This window comes from Myxocyprinus asiaticus, chromosome 21 (assembly GCF_019703515.2).
Source record: "Myxocyprinus asiaticus isolate MX2 ecotype Aquarium Trade chromosome 21, UBuf_Myxa_2, whole genome shotgun sequence".
NCBI classification, from domain to species: Eukaryota; Metazoa; Chordata; class Actinopteri; order Cypriniformes; family Catostomidae; genus Myxocyprinus; species Myxocyprinus asiaticus.
The window spans coordinates 36,263,826-36,277,662 of NC_059364.1; the positions used below are offsets into that span (position 1 = coordinate 36,263,826).

General features: G+C 38.5%; 1 protein-coding gene across 1 annotated transcript in view; it reads right to left on the reverse strand.

Moving 5' to 3' along the window:
- Window positions 1–11,384, reverse strand: part of LOC127412171 (protein kinase C epsilon type-like) — a 183,891-nt gene extending 172,507 nt beyond the window's left edge. The window contains exon 1 of the mRNA XM_051648324.1: window positions 9,565–11,384. Within this exon, the coding sequence (XP_051504284.1) occupies window positions 9,565–9,912 (348 nt within the window). The 5' untranslated portion in view covers window positions 9,913–11,384. The remainder of the gene's footprint in view (window positions 1–9,564) is intronic.
- Between the last annotated feature and the right edge of the window lie 2,453 nt (window positions 11,385–13,837).

The window sequence follows — 13,837 nt, forward strand, 5'->3', positions numbered from 1 at the left end:
TATCAGACACACTAACGAAGACCCGCGAAACCCTCGTGATTGTGTATCTATCCGCTTTTTTAAAATTTCCGATCGGACAGTTATTTACTTTTAAAGCCGCTCGTCAATGGCAAAGTTTACACTCTTGTTTAAGTGCAGCAGTTGATTGACAGGTAAGGGGTGGCACTTCACTGCTGCCGAGACGCATGCAGGACAGATTAGCATTTTCACCTCAAATGCTATGGGGACACATGAGTTTTTGACCACATTCATATGTGTTTCTGTGATCATCAGATCACAAAACTTTTTAGTCCCCGTTTAGACCAGTATTTTGGGCTGACCACATGTGATCGGATCACTTGAAATGCATCTTAATACCAGGTGGAAACAGGGTCAAAAAGTAAACTGGTTTTGACTGAATCAGACAGCTTCTTCAGTTAATGCCAGTATTATACAAAAGACATTTTGTATTAATTTTCTATCTACACTGAAAGTGACACGATCGCTCCCATTATAATTAATTAAGCTGTCGGAAATGCAGTAGCAATCGAGTATTATTTTTTAAATGAACTTACATTACACTACAACACTGTACATAGAGTGGACTTTTTATCTAATCCGTTACTCGTCCACTTCAATGACCCCAGGGGCAAATTCCCAACTGCTTTTTTGTAGCCTTGAAGGGCACAGCAGTAAGGGGATGCAACTCGAAGTGTTGTTCCAAGCAAAAGTGAGAAAATTAATCCTTTCTCAAAGGGCCCTTCCACAAGACTGATAGCGAAGGGTACATTCATACAGTAATTGTGCCATTTTCCTTTCAGAGTAGGTACTTCAAAGGCTCTGCACTTCGGAGTGAGTAGCGCATGGGTCTGATCACTTTGGACTGGAATTTACCCCGATCTTTTCTAGCACCTGCTGTTAAAGACACCTCCACCTCCGCCTAATTTTCTTTAATTTAAATATGATTTACAAGGAAATCTCACATTGACACATAATTACTGTAATTGTGAGATTTTAAGATTTTAATTTTGTTTTATTTAACCACTTTATTTGTATTATTAAAATTTCCCCTTTTTTTCTGCATGAACAGATGGTACCTTTAGATTTGTGAACAAAAGGGGCAGGAGCTTGTGCCCCTGCTGCCCCACTTTTGTGCATACCAATGCCTTTTAGTAATCATGCAAGGCCATATATAGCTATTTCAAACTTAATTCAAACAATCGGCAGCCTTAAGGGAAACCATACCGATGTATAGAGGTCAAAGTCTGCAGGTTTAAAGCATTTTGGATGGTTTTCCCTCATCATGTAAGTGCCGCTTTCACAACTGTCACATTCATAACAAAGAGATGTCACGTCGTTAAAAAAACAATGAATGAAAATTAAATATTCCATTTTATAAGGAGTACCAACTTTTGTACATTCAGTGGCTATTATTATTTCTGGATTGTGCATCTCACAATTTGAGTTTTTACAAAGAGTGTGGTCTCCCAAAAACTCATTACCATTTTTGTCACGTCCGTAAAGCAAGTTCATTTCCTGATCTAAACTGGAAAAACTCTTGTGTAGTCTAAACTAAAAAATTTCTTACATCTAGACTCTATCTGCAGGGGTTTATGGCGTTATTATACATACAAATGGTTCAATATACTAGTAATGAGTATGTGAAGTTAAAGCTCACATTTTCACTGCAATTCCACATCCTGGAATTGCCTAAATGTGAGATGAAAAATGCTATTTCTGAAGCAACCACATCATTTTATGGTGCTTCTATGACACTTTCAGCCAGGGGTGTTGGACCGCAGGTATTGATGGACCTGAGTAACAGGGGCCTTCACTGGAAGAAGACCCACAGAAAGGCTTTATTGATATTCCATTATATTATAATTTGTTATATATATATAGTAATAGCATGCTATTAATTGGAATAAAATGTTGCAAGACCCTGTTTTCCACCTGTAAAAATGGGGGGGTTCCCCTATAATCTGCCTTGTCTCCTCCCATGTTAGTGACTCCCACCCCCCTCAATAAAAGTGGTGCACAGTCCAAACTGAGTACACGTCATGATGTCATGTGCTTAGTTCGTTAATATATGTACAGAAATGAATCCAAAATCGGACATTCAAAAGAAAAAGTTGCGGAGAAAGAGCGGGAGGTAGCAGACAATTTATGAGTTTTTTATATAAGAAAAGTGAGCCATAAATGTCAACATAGCTGCTAAGGTGAATATTTGTTTGATATTCATGTAAACATGGTCCAAAATGAACACCTGGCACATGCCAAATGTGAGACAAAATTGCTTTTTGGCGAGAAAATAGAATGGAAATATTCACCAGGTGGTTGGTAGCATTATTACTGCATCATTACATGCTTTTCATTAAACAGTGAACAACAATCAGATGCTTGCTTAATAAAGTGACGTGCACAATTCAAATCAAACGGTCAACATCTGCTGCTACTCACGCATCTACTGTATAAACATATTTTACTTCTGTGCAAAATTTACCATTAGATGTTTATCTATGATGCCTAAATGTTATTTTTTTCCAGAACTCCATGAGATACATACAAAAAAAATCACCTGTCCTTGTGCTCAGATGCAGTTGTCTATTTAAAGAGACAGTACCGATTTAGCATGTGTTCTGAGTATCAATGTAAATAATTGTAAATGGAACAATTTATGCATGTAAACAATAAACATGTAACAAATATACAGTATATGCAAAATAACAGATGCAGTTTCAAGACATTTATTGATGGAATATAATGAATTTGACAATTTTTCAAAAGCTAAATGCAACCAATTATGAAAAACTGACAAAATATAATTTGTAAAAGTAATATTTTCAAATTGTACCTAGAAGGGTTCCCTAGAAGGTTAGAAGTTCCCTTCATAATTTATTTTATATTTAAGTTGAATGGAAATTGTAACCAAAATATGCCTAGTATCTGGAAACCTGTAACAATACCCAGGCCAGCCCTAATTTTAAATTAATTTTGGACCCTGTGTAAATATCAGTTAGCAAGTAAACATCAGTTAGCAAATGTAGGTATAGACCATCTCAAAATGGTTTAAGGAAGTGACGTCTTTTTGGTCCTTGAACATTTCCTGCTAGTTGTCAAACTCAGACTGCGTTCCACATGGGATAAATCACACTCCAAAGGCACTTTGCATGGAGAATAATCACGATACAGTAGTCATGCTGTATGATCGCTTCAAACTGAATTTCCAATAAAAATGACTTAAAAAGTGAGTTCTGAATGACCATTATTTTTGAGCCCCACACCTATTAGCCTTTCAAAGCTCTAACAGTGGATGTTAAAGTCTTCAAAGGAATAGGTTATAAGGATGATCACTTCTGAAAAGAACGCACACTCATTCAAAACAACAGCGGGAGGCACTTTTATTCATATTGACTTTAACACGATTAATGTTACTAACGTTAACCCAATTGTCATAATATGCCATTATTAAAATGTGGACCATGTTGTTCGGTGGCTGGATGCTCTCTGGATGCCTGGAACTAATGGAAATGAAAGTGTTTAGATCTCTGAAAAACAGACTCATGCACCGCTGCAGTGAAGCGAGATGGCTAGATGGATCCATGCAGTACTAACAACTGTTAAAAAAATAAATAATAAAAAAATAAATATTTAATTTGTCCGCAGGTCACATAGACATCTTTACTGAACAGCTTCATTGATTATAACAGGAGCGATCCAATATTCCCGGTCTCCCCTCTGAGGAAATAATTGTGAGCATCTAAACTACGATAAAATTCATCGCCTCTCTTGCATAGAGTTTAGTATCAACAACACGTCTGGGTAAGTCACTTCAGGTAAACATTTGATGTTCTTTAAAACATTAAAGGACCCGGTAATGACACCTCGTTGTTGGTTTTTGCAAATATCTTGTTTGTTCTGTTTTAGCTAGACTCCAAAAGGATGTGCTAGTCATTTTATTTTTACAGTTCTGGGTTATAAAATTGCAGCCACCGGAAATGCTTCAGGGCCAGACATGCGCAGTACAGTTTTAATTCCTTTGTTATTGTTTACATCCTTGAAATGGTCTCTAGCAACATGTTTCTATGAGACCAGGATTGGTTTAAAATCATTTTTATTTTATTTGGGACACGAGTATTTAACATCATACACAATTTGCAATAGTGTCTGCATTCACTCACTTTCACTAAATCATTCCCCATATAGTGAACTTTGTGGAATTTGCTACGTAGTGAATAGTGAATCAGTGAGTGGTTTCAGACACATATGCAAGTGAAATGTGTAAAATACAGTAATGCCAGATGCTGTTGTCTTGCCTTTCCTGACCACTGTTTTCTGTCCTTTCTTTCCACAATGAAAGTTCCTCTCAGATTTTTGAGGAAAAAAAAAAATCTTGTGGCATCGTACTGATGCTTAAGTCATTACTTGAGCAACTAAATTAAATATACTGGTTATTGATGACATTTGCACCCCCCACCCCCCAATTTTGTGTGCTAGAAGCATCAGACGGTTAGTGCACGGACTGTGGGCAGCCATCTGAGGCTGAGACTAACACCAAGGTAGCTCACTAGGTTTTAGAACAGAGCTGGAGTAAGAAAGAGAGAGTCAGAAAGGGAAAATGTTAAGAAAAAGCTGGTGGCACTTAAAATGGAACATATGAAGTTTTCAATCAACCATGTCACAACATACCCTGTTTATATATCTCTATATCTGTTTATACATATATTTCATGTTCATATTTTGTTCAATGAATGGAGCCATATACTTCAGGCAACTTCTCTGTATATATGTGACTTATCTGTACATGTGTTTGTGAGAATAGGTCAAATCAGGACATCCTGCTTCTCCACACATAAGGACTGATAAGGCTCTCTGTCTTTAATAACGGGGACCAATCGTGTGCCAATACAATCTAAAATGGCAACATAAAGGCAGGCGATTTCACGGACACAGTACTTCTCAACATCACAACGGAACTGATGATCGCATATCAATAACGCACATCTTTGTCTGTCTAAGACTACAAAGAGCAGAGCAGCTTCCAAGGCTGCTCGGTGTCTGTGGCCAAGCCATATCACACACTGCACACCTGCCATATTAGGAGCCTAAAAGGGACAAAGACTGATGCTTTACTTCTACTGATATTTAGTAGGACTATTGACTGAAGACTGAACTCAAGACTTTTGGATAAGGAAGCCAGTATATGAAAGCTGATGCTTGATACATAGGTGCATACCATCGAGTTTGTCAGTGACAATCAAATACAGATTCAAGGGTGTATTGGAACAGTTTGGAAAAAAAACCTGTGGGGGTGGTGGAATCAAACATACCATTAACATTTCGAAATATTATAAGAACTATACTATTTTTGCCATTAAAATACAAATGTTAAGGTGATTGTAGACCTCATTCCAAGGCAATAAAAATAAATGGAAAATAACCTACAAAAAGAAGAAATGTAAACGCAGCAGATTTTAGGTTAGCTGATAAAACATGTTGAATTTATCTAAATTCCAAATATCAGATTTACAAATGCTGCCCTACCCTCCCTATAAATGTATAAAAGAGACATGCAATCTGTCCTGCCATTCCATTTGCAATCAGATTACCATATGTCTGCATTAATATGGCAGCATGGCTCTTTGCAGCTGCAGAAATATTTATGACAGGCAGCGAACCGTTTCTATGCAACAAGGTTATCTGAGCATTCATCTGAGGCCTTTGCTGCAGCAATGATGCAGGTGGCATCAGTGAAAGAGGAAAGCAACACACACATCTGCTGCTTGCACAAGACACCAACGATGTCAAAAACAGTCAAGGGGAAAATACATGTTGTCATTGCATTGGATCTTGTTGGTTTTAGTTGTTGGTGAGTGAATAATGTGTATATTTAAGCAATAAGGTATGACAGGTCATGCTATCTTCACAATATGGCAGTAATGGTACAGCCTTTAGTGCCTTAGTGCTTTTTTTTAATTTATATTTAATTTTTTTTATAAAACTTATAGTTCCAGTCCTGGATTCTGATTGGTCAACAGCCATGCTTTATTCATGATAACGTGCATGCACATTAACTAGACCAGCCTGAAAAATTGCATTTTTTAGTGTGATTGAGGTATAGCACAATTTATGATACCACTGTTGTCAAATTTTATTGCTGATTTGAAAAATGTCCTTTGATCATAATCTTGAACAATCGGTCTTTCCCCGTTCAAGTAGATAGGAGCTGTACTTTTATGCTGCTTGTATCCATAGAAAACGTGTTGCTCCTTCTAAAAAAAGCAAAAGTCTGGGTTACAGTGAGGCACTTACAATGGAACTGAATTTCTTTACACTGATATTTACATTTACATTTTTACATTTAGTCATTTAGCAGATGCTTTTATCCAAAGCAGCTTGATATCATTCACAACTTTGAGTTATGACAACCAAGGACTGCCCAAGTTAAGCCTGAACTAATCTTTCCCATGCTTAAAATTGTTGTTTTTTTCTCTGTATGGATCGCTCGGTTTGGTAGTTTTTACATTGCTTCTTATGGAGACCAGAACTACAAAACAGTCCAGTGGCAATCAGAATCATCTATGCGCTGCCCAGAGGTTGGTCAGGAAAACTGTTGATAGCATGGCTTTTCATAACTTATTGCATAAAGGTGCACTCAGTAATTTTTCTTTGCAGGTCATCTTGGACTTGCCATTGTGGAAATACACTATTTACAGTCAGTCATTACCTTAATCAATGACTACGTTTACATGCGCTTAAGAAAGCGTGTTATTCCAAGGTTTTTGCAGAAAGCAGCGTTCTAAAATGACATGTAAATGAGAACACCGATTTCCTTACGCTGTTTAAGGGATTAAGATAAAGCGGTTTAACGCACCTAGGTTTCTCCCACAGAAAGCTGCTTATGTGGCCATGTAAACACATACAGGTGCATCTCAATAAATTAGAATGTCGTGGAGAAGTTCATTTATTTCAGTAATTCAACTCAAATTGTGAAACTCGTGTATTAAATAAATTCAATGCACACAGACTGAAGTAGTTTAAGTCTTTGGTTCTTTTAATTGTGATGATTTTGGCTCACATTTAACAAAAACCCACCAATTCACTATCTCAGAAAATTAGAATATGGTGACATGCCAATCAGCTAATCAACTCAAAACACCTGCAAAGGTTTCCTGAGCCTTCAAAATGGTCTCTCAGTTTGGTTCACTAGGCTACACAATCATGGGGAAGACTGCTGATCTGACAGTTGTCCAGAAGACAATCATTGACACCCTTCACAAGGAGGGTAAGCCACAAACATTCATTGCCAAAGAAGCTGGCTGTTCACAGAGTGCTGTATCCAAGCATGTTAACAGAAAGTTGAGTGGAAGGAAAAAGTGTGGAAGAAAAAGATGCACAACCAACCAAGAGAACCGCAGCCTTATTGTTTGTCAAGCAAAATCGATTCAAGAATTTGGGTGAACTTCACAAGGAATGGACTGAGGCTGGGGTCAAGGCATCAAGAGCCACCACACACAGACATGTCAAGGAATTTGGCTACAGTTGTCGTATTCCTCTTGTTAAGCCACTCCTGAATCACAGACAACGTCAGAGGCGTCTTACCTGGGCTAAGGAGTAGAAGAACTGGACTGTTGCCCAGTGGTCCAAAGTCCTCTTTTCAGATGAGAGCAAGTTTTGTATTTCATTTGGAAACCAAGGTCCTAGAGTCTGGAGGAAGGGTGGAGAAGCTCATAGCCCAAGTTGCTTGAAGTCCAGTGTTAAGTTTCCACAGTCTGTGATGATTTGGGGTGCAATGTCATCTGCTGGTGTTGGTCCATTGTGTTTTTTGAAAACCAAAGTCACTGCACCCGTTTACCAAGAAATTTTGGAGCACTTCATGCTTCCTTCTGCTGACCAGCTTTTTAAAGATGCTGATTTCATTTTCCAGCAGGATTTGGCACCTGCCCACACTGCCAAAAGCACCAAAAGTTGGTTAAATGACCATGGTGTTGGTGTGCTTGACTGGCCAGCAAACTCACCAGACCTGAACCCCATAGAGAATCTATGGGGTATTGTCAAGAGGAAAATGAGAAACAAGAGACCAAAAAATGCAGATGAGCTGAAGGCCACTGTCAAAGAAACCTGGGCTTCCATACCACCTCAGCAGTGCCACAAACTGATCACCTCCATGCCACGCCGAATTGAGGCAGTAATTAAAGCAAAAGGAGCCCCTACCAAGTATTGAGTACATATACAGTAAATGAACATACTTTCCAGAAGGCCAACAATTCACTAAAAATGTTTTTTTTATTGGTCTTATGATGTATTCTAATTTTTTGAGATAGTGAATTGGTGGGTTTTTGTTAAATGTGAGCCAAAATCATCACAATTAAAAGAACCAAAGACTTAAACTACGTCAGTCTGTGTGCACTGAATTTATTTAATACACAAGTTTCACAATTTGAGTTGAATTACTGAAATAAATGAACTTTTCCACAACATTCTAATTTATTGAGATGCACCTGTACGCTGCATTCTAGCAGGTTTTTGCACATGCGCGTGGAACAGACTGAATAATAAACATCATAGGATGGAGCCCAGCAAGTCAACAAAACATTTCTGGGTGTACAGTGAGAAAAGCACATACACAATTAACTATACCCATTTATAAAAACCACTGTAAAACATTGTCAGTCCCTCACAGTACGCTCATACATAGAGGGAATCCCAGAGTTTTACGTAAAGGGAAACCCCACTATAGTGCAATTCCACTGCAGGTTGCGATAGAAAGTTAAGGAAAGAAACACAGAAACAACCGTGGAATATCTGGAAATAAAGTGAAGCAACAGAGAATAAAATAGTGAAGTCTTCCTCGGATACCATGTTTGTTATTTACACAAGCGTCACGTGGAAATTACGTTGATCTGGAGAAAGCTGCTTCCTGACCGAGCCCCATGTATATGGGAGTAAAGATTAAGCCGCTTATACAATGCATGTAAACAAGAACTCTGCTTTCTCGCAATACGCCATCTTCTCGCAATAACAAGTAAACATGTAAACGTAGTCATTGAGTGAAAGTGTCCAATAACAGGGCACAGAGATTAAGCAAGAAGTATTCGGCTGGTCATGTGATCATAACATGGCAGCCCCCATGAGGGGACCCTCTCCATGTAGATTTAAACAGCTTTTAGACAGTTACTGATATTACTGGAATCTTTATCTCATGCCAGTGGCCTTGATTTTATACATATGGTTTACTTTTTAATGAGGAACAAAATGACGGATTGCAACTTTAAATAAAACGGTTATCACAAAATAAAAATACTAAGGACATACATGTTTATTTGCCTAATATGTTTGTTTGTTTGTTTGTTTGTTTGTTTTTTGTTTTTTTATATAAAATCATTAATAAGAATAATGTTATGCTATGCAGTGATACAAATGGTATAGGTGAAGAGGTCATAGCTGTGCTTTATCATTAATAATTCACGGCTGTTGTCCAATCAGCACCTGGAACTCTCCGTTTTATAATTAAAATCTGAGGTTGAGGCATTGAGGTTGTTTACCCTGGAGAAAATAATATAGCCACAATTAAAACACTATTACCCAGTCCTCGAAGTGTTTGCTGCAGTTATGCAGCAATTCCTCAAACTGAATAGTGCAGTTGGCCACAAAGTCGTCGTAGCCAATCGGCGCGTCGTGAAACACCGACAGCTCGATCCTCCGGCCGTCGCGCACCTCCGTCACAAACTCATCGTGCCAGGCGGGACTGTTGGTCTTCTGCTTGGTCGAGGTCTGACCCACGCGAAAGTCATCCACGTTGAGGGCGATGTATGTGTCCAGCAGGAAGGTTTGCGTCTTGGGGCCGACGGCGTGTCTCAGAGACCAGGCTGTGGGCTTCAGGTCCAAAGCCTCACAGATCTTAATCTTCAACAGACCGTTAAAAACCACCATGGCGTTACGGTGTCAGCCACTTTCGAGAGCTTTTGTGACAATAATATTCCACTTCAGCGCCTGGTTAATTATTCAACTGGTGTATCTCACGGTCCACTACTGTTTTGTGTATTGTTTATCCTTATGAAATAACAATACTACTCTTCCTCGTCCTCGTAGATATGCATTCAAAGGGTATTTTCCTGGTCCAGACAGAATTGCTATGATCTATGAACACTCTACATGTGATATTGAAGCTGTCCAACAACCCTGGATACACTGAGCGAGACACGCTGGAGAGAAAATGGCCATATACAATGTGTTAACAGCAACACAACCAGCATTCCACACCTTAAAACATGCCTGAAATATATACTGGATCTCCACAGGGTCTCCTGTTCCTCGTCTGGCTGGCTGGAGATGTGTCTGCCCTGGCAGACCTCCTCCGCACATTGAGAGGAAAGTTCTCCCCGCAAAGCGTTTTTCTAATTCGTTCCAGAAAGAAGAAGTGTCGCAGCCAAAGCCTTATGTTTACAAGGGTTCCGTACACTCTTGCTTCACCCAGGGTCCTTCTTTTTCTCTGTCCGTCGGTACTCGGTTTCATGCAGACCTGCCTCTTTTTCTCCCGACTCTTAAGGCTGCTGCAGGAAATGCGCAAAACACGTCAGTTAGTGAGCGGAGACGGCGGAGAGTGAGAGCGGCCCTGGACCTGCTGCTGTTGTTGCTGCTGCTGCGCACTGTGGTCAAGCATCATTGACAGGGATTATTTACAGATGATGTGTGGATGTGAATGTAAATTGTGAATAGTTGTACTCTGTCCAAGATATGCAATGCAGACAACCAAACAGACTGCCTAAAGAATGCATTTACTTAACCGGATATAATTGGTTTCCCTCCAATTATTTAATATCATTAGTGATTATTTGAACAAAATTGTATGTAGGCTACTTACATTGCCCCATTTAGTAACGTTACATTAAGCTTATTCTTTAGCAGCAACTGCAAAAGAGGGTGCCTCTTTACTTTTTTTTTTTTTCTTTCCTTTCCTTATTTTTTTCTTGTCTTAATGGGTGTTATTATGCATATGGATGTTTTACAACACAATGCTGCGAAAACTCCAGTGCTGCATGAACTGTATTGGCATCAGATGTGCAAAAGAGGGAGTTTTCAGTTTCAGATCTGAGAGCAGTTTAACATCATGTGTTTTATGGCAATATCTATTTATTCATTTTATGTCACTAACAATACTTTCTACTTTACAATATGACCACTTTGTACAGTTATATACTGAGATTCACCTTATCAACATCATTAGTCAAGCAATAGCACCGTCTTGTGGATGGAATGTCCATTGCATCCTACAGCATGGCATCTGGTTTTAGAGATGGGTCTTTATGATTAAAGACAATTTATGGATGTGGATGTGTTAACTAATATATAACTAATGTGTACTGGAGTGGACGCTGTTGTTTTATTCTTTAAAATGCCAGAGTGCCAAGAATGGCGTTAATAAAAACAGTTTCTAAAGCTCATATTGCACAAACCTGTTGCCCTTTTTGCTTGAGACACTTCATAGTGCGAAACATTTGATTTAGGAAACAGTTTATGTTCAGGAGGTCATAAAATGTCCATTAAAACTGAGGAGCACTGTACAGTATATTTGTTACTGGAGCAACTAATCACAACGATTGAAGATGTGTGCTTCTTTTAAATCCAGCAGATGGCAGTGTCTTTATAAAAGTCTTGGACTACACTATGTAACACAATTTTTGTTCCTGGGTAGTAAGTGTTATTTCCTAATTTCTTATGCCTCAAAAGTATAGAAAATGGCTATTATTCCCCACAAACTTTGCTTTTGTGACCAGGACAGTGATATTTTGAAATTTCCAATGAGAAAACGGGCAAATTTGTGTCTTTTCGTTCACATGAATTCAGATAAAAACAACATATGAATCCAAAATCCTTCTTTATCTGTGGTCCGACGAAGACACCGGCTTTGACCTTTGCCTCAGACAGCTTAGGGAAGAAGTCTTGAAGGTACTTGAAGGCTGCCGACTCCTTATCTAGAGCTCTGACAAATTGTTTCATAAGGCCCAATTTGATGTGCAGTGGTGACATCAGCACCTTCCGGGGGTCCACCAGTGGCTCCCAATTGACTTTGTTCCTCCCCACAGAGAACTCGGTGCGCTGTGGCCAGTCCCGCCTGTGGTAGTGCGCCTTGGTGTCCCTGTTGTCCCAAAGGCAAAGATAGCAGGGAAACTTGGTAAAACTGCCTCGGAGACCCATCCGAAATGCCACCATTTTGAAGTCTCCTATGACCTCCCAGCCGTACTCACCATACTTCAAGGCGTCCAGCAAGGTCTTGATGCTGTTGTAATCCTCTTTGAGGTGCACCGAGTGAGCCAAGGGAAGAGACGGGTACTTGTTACCATTATGGACCAGCACGGCTTTGAATATTACTTTAGTATAAATACATGTTAACTTGGATTTATATGTTGTTTTTTTATTCTGAATTTATGTGAACGAAAAGACTCAAATTCGCCCGTTTTCTCTTTGGAAATAGGTACATTTCTAAATATCACTGTCCTGGTCACAAAAGCAAAGTTTGTGGGGAATAATAGCCATTTTCTATACTTTTGAGGCATAAGCAATTAGGAAATAACACTTACTACCCAGGAAAAAAATAAAAAATATATTGTTACACAGTGCTATCATGCATAGTATTTGTATGGAGATGGAATTGTTGCATATTAACATACAAATGGAAAGAGATTCACAAATAGAAAGTTGGTTCACAAATAAATAAAATGAGATTTGCAAAATAAAAATTATAAGTATATTTTTTAAATCACAAACACAACTCTGTCCAGCATTCATTTGTGAATCGTGCGCATGTATTTGTGGATCGCTTCCTGTGCATTTGCAAATCGCTACACGCATTTGTCGATTTTGAAACAAATCTAGCATCAAGAAGTGCACACAAATCTACAAATAGGTGGACTGCACCCATTGTCTACTCAAGCCAATCAGATAACGCATTACTCGGACCAATCGCAGCACATTCTATCTTCAACCAATCATGCTTCATTTTACTATCAGGCCGGTACCAGAGTCACAGCACTCTCATGAGCATGGAATCAAGCGCATACAGATATGCTCCAAGACTGCAAACTTTTAAAGAAACAGTCGCCAACAGAGGAATACTGTGATTTAAGGTTCATATCATTTTCTCTCAGTTATAAGCGTGTAGTGTCTTGTTAAATGTCAACAGCTGAAAATTGCCTATTTGTAGTGTCCTGATCATTAGATTTATAACTAACCTTGCTGACTGTTTGAGTCTGCTATTTTAATTTTAACCAAGTTTCTTGACTGAAATGTGTCATCAAAACCTTTACTCTTAATGTTAAATGGCAGATCCAAACAGACATACTACTAGACATTACAAAAGATCAGTTACAGATAGTGTTTTTATAAAACATGAATCATATTAGATGATCTTAGGAGCGCAAACCATAAATTAATACCCTATATTACACAGTGTACCAGATCTGCTATGCCAATAATTTGGTTTCACATTATGATAATGTATTTAATAAAAGCAGTTGTAAGGTAATATTTATTAGAATTTTGCATTTTTGCACTTTTGTGTGAATATTTTAGGAGGTACTTTTACGGAGTCCCTTCATAAAATACAGCATCATGTTCTGACAGTGATAATTGACTCACTGTTATTAAGATGGTTATTGCCATCTTTTTCAGCTGTTTTCCCTGTGTACTGCCCATCAACTTTGAGCACTTGACTCACCTGCTCCAAAACTCAGTGGTTCCAGCTCCAATACAGGACACCTTTTAAAATGTGTAATATGAGATTGTTTATTTTTCTGTTATGTCAGATTTCTTTTAAGTTACAATGTCATGTCTTGAAATGAAAGTGCAAAACAAAATG